This window comes from Lytechinus variegatus, chromosome 5 (assembly GCF_018143015.1).
Source record: "Lytechinus variegatus isolate NC3 chromosome 5, Lvar_3.0, whole genome shotgun sequence".
Classification (NCBI taxonomy): Eukaryota; Metazoa; Echinodermata; class Echinoidea; order Temnopleuroida; family Toxopneustidae; genus Lytechinus; species Lytechinus variegatus.
The window spans coordinates 26,861,253-26,868,627 of NC_054744.1; the positions used below are offsets into that span (position 1 = coordinate 26,861,253).

Sequence of the window (7,375 nt, forward strand, 5' to 3'; positions counted from 1 at the left end):
GCGCGCCTTTCGTACTGATTAGATAGCGCAGGAATTACTTAGCTTAAACAGTAGATGCAATGTAATCTTTTACTTTATCTAAGAAACACGGCGAAACGATGAAGTTCGCAGAGCTATAGATCCAGAGATACCAAAGGCCCTCTCCCAGGCCGTGGCAGCCCCGTGCCGTGGGCCTGGGATACGAGAGATCGCGCTAGTGCTAGCCTGATAAGCCGGACGCTTTGGAGGGGGAGGGGCCGTGCCGATCAGCTGTTTTAGAAGTCAGAAGATATTTAGAATTCATATTTCAACAGAAGGCTATATTTCATGCAATCGATCGTGACCGACAAGCAGACAAGTCTTGCTGAATGAAAATCATAATGATTTTGATCGTAATGGGAGTGAGTGGAAGTGGAAAGTAAGTGAAGAGATTGTGAATAACATTCAATAAGATTAAGATACGATACCAAACATGAATTTTCGTTTAATGTTTTCCTAGTAGTAGTATTTGTATTTCTTCTTTTTTCTCTCTCAAATTTCTGTTGATATTTTGTTATGCGTATTCATTACAGATACATTCTTTAATATATGATATTGCTTAGGCCGTATTCTGAAAATTGACTTAAGACTGATGTAGTCTATTCTTGTTTAACTACCGGGTAGTCTAGATCTAGTATACTTATGTTTTATCTTCTATAAGTTACAATGAAATTATTTTACCTTTATATATTTCAGGTCAACAGTTGGGAAAATGCTGGGAGGAAAGGTGTGTGTTTCTTCATATTCTACTTCTATATTCTAGAGCTCTGTAATTTGGTTTAAGTTTAAATATGTGCCTTTTTTGGTATATTTTTTTCTTATATTATCTACCGTATTAAGCTACCTCTATCTGGCGATGGATGCGAATTAACCCTATGTATTATGTCATTTTTCATATATACCTTTATTTCAGGCCTACATGCCATATATCAAGAGCAGGAAAAATAATCATTAATGAATGGGGGACCTCCTAGTGTAAACTGATTTTAAATGCATACATCATATTGTCTTTATTTAAAGGGATGATCCAGGCTGAAAATATATCATAATACATAAAGTAGAATTCACTGACCAAAATGCCGAAAATTTCATCAAAATCGGATAACAAATAATAAAGTTATTGAAGTTTAAAGTTTAGTAATATTTGGTGAAAAAAGTCATCATGAATATCCATTAGGTGGGCTGATGATGTCACATCTGCATTTTTCGTTTTCTTATGTTATTATATAAAATCATAACTTTTTCATTATTCTATACTTGTGTGAATGATATTTCTCCCTTATAATGAAATAAGTTGCAGCAATAAATATCTAATGTACTTAAGTTGTCAATCCATTTTTTCTAGTTTTTGGAGGATAAAAAATTGAATAAACCTAATTTCATATAATATAAAATACAAAAGAAAAAGTGGAGATGTGACATCATCAGCATATTCATGACGACTGTTTTCACAAAATATTGCTAAACTTGAAACTTCAATAACTTTATTATTTGTTATCCGATTTTGATGAAATTTTCGGCATTTTGCTTAGTGAATTCTACTCTATATAGTAAGATATAAATATTTTCAGCCTGGACCATCCTTTTAACTTACAATGCCAGTCTAGACTGTCTGAAACATTGTTATGTATTATCATAATTTTAATACTTATTATTATCTTAATTTGAATTATTGATAATATCTTAATTTTAATTAATATTATTATCATAAGTAGGGGAAGGCGGGGTAAGTTGAGCATAGGGGCAAGTTGAGCCACCACCCCCAGGCCAATAATGAATGGGTCAGACATTACGGCGGTGTGATGTATTGATGACCCATTACATAACCCTTCACCCAACCATATTGTTTTCGACTTTGAAACAAAAAGTACTTTTTTAGATGGAAAAATGCAAATTTCAGCTAAAAAAGTAAAAAAGGGTGTAAAATAGAGGAGTGCTTTTTACCCACACACATCTTTAAATATAATAAAGAAATAAAAACAATATTGTTAGTCCAGGTATGGATCTTCATTCTTGTCATAGTCTTTTAAATGATGGATACATAAAAATGTGTTGATCTGAAAATATCGCATTAATTTCAGACTGGGGTAAGTTGAGCCAACCAACATGGGGCAAGTTGAGCCATGGTAATTCTTATGGTAATAAGAATGAAAAATTAAAAAAAAACTTGAAAAGCCATTGATATGCAAGCAGAAAGATGTAAATTCACATGACAGTTCTTTTACTTTTAGAGGATGTTAGTGTTTATAGAGAATTAGCAAGTGAAAAGACTTGAAATAAAAAATTGACATGCTGGTTCTTCCCGCATACATTTTGTAGGGGAAGGCGGGGTAAGTTGAGCATAGGGGCAAGTTGAGCCACCAGCCCCAGACCAATAATGAATGAGTCAGACATTGTGGTGGTGTCATGTATTGATGACCCATAGCATAACCCCTAACCCCACCACATTGTTTTCAACTTTGAAACAAAAAGTAGTTTTTTAGAGGGAAAAATATGAATTTCAGCCAAAAAAGTAAAAAAGAGTGTGAAATAGATAAGTGCTTTATAAACACACATGTCTTTAAATATAATAAAGACATGATAACAACATTATTAGTCCAGGTATGGATCTTCATTCTTGTCATAGTCTTTTATATGATGGATGCATAATAAATGTGTGGATACAAAATTATCGCACTAAGTTCGGACTGGGGTAAGTTGAGCCAAACAGCATGGGGCAAGTTGAGCCATGGTCATTCCTATGGTAATGTATCTTAAAAAAACAAACAAACCATAAAAATTGATTGAAATGCTGGCTGAAAGGAGCAAATTTACATGACTGCTCTTTTCCTTTTAAAGGATGTTAGTATTTATAGAGAATTAGCAAGTGAAAAGACTTTAAACAAAAAATTGACATGCTGGTTTTCCCCTCATACATTTTGTTCATAGTTTTTGTGGCTCAACTTACCCCAGAAGGTGGCTCAAACTTACCCCATATATGGGGCAAGTTGAGCCATTTGACATCGTTTTTTTCAAAGGTCACGATGACTTTCAGTGTGGGGATAGAAAGTTATATATAAGTGGAAAATATTTCAGAAGAATTAAATTTCAAGGAAAGGTACTTATTTCGACAAGAGTATTAATCATATCAATTCTAACATGCAAAAAGCAAAAACTGTCACAACTTACCCCGCCTTCCCCTACATAGTTTTTGTGGCTCAACTTACCCCAGAAGGTGGCACAACTTACCCCACATATGGGGCAAGTTGAGCCATTTGACATGCAAAATGCAATGTATAGTCATTATCATCATTATCTTTACTGGGTATTATAAATACCGGTAGACCCATTATTGTTGTTGTCATCATCATCAGTGCATGTAATCAATGTGCTTCTATTTCAGCTTCAGTGGGCCTTTGAAGATGGAGATGATTATCACCCACCAAGCAACAAAACAAAGATGTCTTCTGGCATTCCTCTCGATGATATGGTTGGTACAGTAATATAATTTTAGGAAGTTCTTAGCTTCGGTAAATTCCCCCAAATATGTCTAATGTCTATTCCAATTAATTATCTATATAAATGCCTAAAACAACAGATATGAAGTGGAGGATATGTAAGGAAAATGTGTTTTACAGGATGAATTTTGTGATTTTACATTAATATTTATTTATATCTGAGGGGTTTTTTAACTTCAGGACATATTGTTTGTCTGTAGCTTGCTGATATCCAAACCATCAATTTAAAATGTAAATGCTCCGAGAGCCATTTAAATGGAAAAAAAATTACCAAGAAAGAGCTAGAGGGCACTAGATATCTAAGGTGAACATTTAAATGTTAACAAGAAAAATGCTGTTGAAAAACACTCAGTTACTATGCAGTTCTGTAAGATTGGCATGTGTTATGATTGAGTATAATTCACATCACAAACCTTTTTTAATACCGAAGGTAGAGATTGACTGTAGAAGTTCTTAAATTTTAAATTAGATATAATGGTTAGTCATTTTTACATGTTTATTGCTTTTTGATAACTTTGTTCATACTTTTTTTCCTAATGATTTCTTCAAATATTTTGTTTTTATATTGTAATCTAGTGAATTTTTGGGTCATACAAAAATATGGTCCAATAAGAGGTAAAATAAACCCAAATGTAAAATATTAAGAAATTCTAAAATCACATCCTTGTTCTTGATTTTTGGCAGAAACACTATTCCATTTGTTTTCAGTGTTGACACATGAACACTTCAGACTTTTTATTATGACTTACCCAGGCAAAACTATTTTTAACATTTTTTTTAGGGGGGGGGGGTGTTAGTGCATGGGTACAGCATTCAAATGGAGCACCCCATCATCCCATTCAACTTCTGTGGGCCATCTTCTTACATTAACAATCTCTTATCAGGATTTGTAATTGCAGTAAAGTATCTATATTTTATTTTCATCCCTGATATCTTTACACGTGTTTGCTGTAATTAATTCTTATTCCCTCTGTATTTGTTTGATTTTTTTAGCTCATCCAAACTATATCCATGGGCAGATGAGTTGTGCTATGCCATAGGGTTTATCCAACTTTGTTGTGTATCATCCATCTTTTGTCATACATCAACAATTGTAAAATGCTCGTTTTAGAGTGATGAGCGAATAAATTTATTTTTCTTTTACCCCTCCTATACAGGACCGATATCAATGGCTTTTGAACCTGAATAGTGTGATACAAAAGTGAGTGAGCGATCACGTTATATTAATATATGTTTGAACTTAAAGAAATCCACATCTCAAAAGTTCTATATCTGGTCTTTGATATACCTCAGTCTAAGAACATGATCAAGGCATAGGAAAGTTTTGTTTGTTTAAAATACTCTTTTAATTTTAATGAGGATGTTTTACAAGCTTGTTATCAGGCTTATCCAGCACTCCATTTTGATGATAATCAGTCATGCAAAAAATCTTTGGTTAAACCTTGCGATAGCTACAGTATGCAATCCATGAAAAAGCGATTGTTGAATGAAATTATGGTAATATTTATCCTGGGACGCACTGTACAGATAGTAATTCAACAATTTATGACAAAGTAGGGAATTCATATAGATGTACATACAGAATCAAATTTTACCAGAGTGTAAAGATTAATGGTTTAATCACAATACTCGTGATATTCATTTACACAGATGGCAGAAAAGCAATCAGCATGGCATCATCGTGTGCTCAGCACTAAAGCGCAAATACAGACAGGTATTGTTGTTTGGAGCAAAGGCTAAATACTCTGATACTAATACTGAAGTGAGCTTGTCATCTGGTTTAAATAACAAACATACTCAAGATATAAGAACAGATTCTAAATCAGATATCAAGTTTGAACAATTGCTAACAAGTACAGAGGATCGTCACCCCTGCCAAAGTATGTCCACACCAACGTCATTCATCGAAGGTGTTCCTTCAACATTGCCCAGTCAACGGGAGGAACATCATCTCATCCATAACAAGGACTCCTGCAGTCCCACAGGCCAGGAAAAACACCAGGTCTTATTCATCCACCTCAATGGGACCATGGAACTCATCTCATCTCGACTTGGTCAGAGGAAAGGACATTTCTTTAACCCTGGACTCCTTCATTCTCAGTTTGAAACCCTTGAGGACCTAGGTGCAGATGAGGATGGTCTGGTGGTGGATATTAGCAAATCATTGGACTCAGTGGTCTCACAGATAGAGACTCATGTTCTTTCACTTTTATCTTTGCCAATTTCATAATTGACAGCAGGGGCTCATTTACTAAAGAACAATGACCATGATATCATTGCCATTACCTACCATGGAACAAACCTGCAGCTTGCACCTGTACATTATATAATTATGGCTGTGATGGTGCTGCAAGAAAATCCTGTTATTCCCAACCAAAGTGTATCAGCTTTGTATGTCATATTCATTTAAAGTCACTCTACTATATTATGGAGATATTCAGTCAAGAGTTGTTTTACAATCAGGGTATATTATTTAAAAAGAGAAAAATGCAGCAATTGTCAACACCGGTTTGAACCCCAATAAAAAATAAATAAATGGGTGACCTCATGCTCAAATTTATAAGAAAATTTATTGTGATTGTTTTCAAGGTACACACACACACACAAAAGAAATTTAGAAAAAACAGAAAGATTTCTTTTGTCAAAAGAGACGGTTGGGTTTAACCTGATTGTAAAACGGCCCTCAAGTAAAGCTTGATTTAACACTAAAAGGACTGGGGGGGGGGGGGGTGGCGCCATGATGGCCCCCCCCCTCAATGCTTTGTGTGATATTTCCAAAATGCAAAGATAGCGCTGAAAAGTTTTATGACTTTTTTCTTTGAAGTCTCGCGCAACTTTGATACCAAATTTGCGACATACGGATATTCCATCGCGACGTCACGTGACTTTTTACGAGGCAATGTCATGCCGATAATTGCTCATTTTTATACTTTGTGTGCAAAGTCTATGGGAGATGAAATTCATAAAAGAGTGACTATTCTTCATTCTAATTGGTCTGCTTAATTTATTTAGTTGTTAAATGGTCTGTAATGAATTCCATTGAAAAAAACAATGAAAAACAAAAGATGAAAAAACAAATACATAAGGAAAAAATTGGCTTTTGCAATTTTTATTTGTGGAAACCTTAGATTACAAAGATCTGCTATAAAAGAAGAAATTTGAAGTGAAATAGGGTGTTAAATATGAATATGTTTTTCATGAATAAATTTGCTTATTTTATTAATAATAATTAAAAATGATTATTTTCAGATTTTTTTTATACTAGCTTGTAGTTTATGTGGTGAAAAATGTGCGTGCCAAATTTCGGCACAATAGCACGAACGACAGCCGAGATCAGAAGGGGGGGGGCATGGTGCCCCCATGATGCCCCTAGTCCTCGATACATCTCTACTTGCCCAGTCCTTTTAGGGTTAAATATAGCCAGATCAGAGCTCTAATTGATATTACAATTGATGCTCCAGTATTACTCTTCAAATGTATGTAAATGATGCTCAAGACATAGTGCAATTAATAAAATATCCTGCAATCGAATATCACAGTATTTTATTTAAATTATATAATTCTTTCCTGTAAAAAAATTCAAACTACCAGTTTAACTACCAGTTTACTCCAGCTAGAATTATGAGTTGATAAGAGGCAGTCCTAATTTCTTCGTTATCAAAAAGTAATATTCAATATTATTGATTTTCCATTTTTTATATAATGATACATGTGTGTCGTGTTTTATTTGAGTTGATTTGAATAAAAAGAGAAAAATCCAACAAGCACAATACTGAAAATTTCATCAAAATCGGATGTAAGATAAGAAAGTTGTGACATTTTAAAGTTTCGCTTAATTTCACAAAACAGTTTATAAATGC

The 7,375-nt window shown here is 34.0% G+C and overlaps 1 protein-coding gene across 2 annotated transcripts; it reads left to right on the top strand.

The window, feature by feature from the left end:
- The first annotated feature begins 94 nt into the window (after window positions 1-94).
- LOC121415842 (probable gluconokinase) lies at window positions 95-6,501 on the top strand. Of its 2 annotated transcripts, XM_041609203.1 has the most exons (5): window positions 95-397; window positions 715-745; window positions 3,401-3,487; window positions 4,673-4,716; window positions 5,166-6,501. In XM_041609203.1, exons 1-5 carry the CDS (start codon window positions 348-350, stop codon window positions 5,743-5,745), a joined length of 792 nt encoding a protein of 263 aa, XP_041465137.1. In that variant the 5' UTR covers window positions 95-347; the 3' UTR covers window positions 5,746-6,501. The 2 variants fall into 2 exon arrangements, with proteins under 2 accessions (XP_041465137.1, XP_041465138.1); XM_041609204.1 differs by lacking the exon at window positions 715-745 and having other exon boundaries at window positions 96-397.
- The last annotated feature ends 874 nt before the right edge of the window (window positions 6,502-7,375 follow it).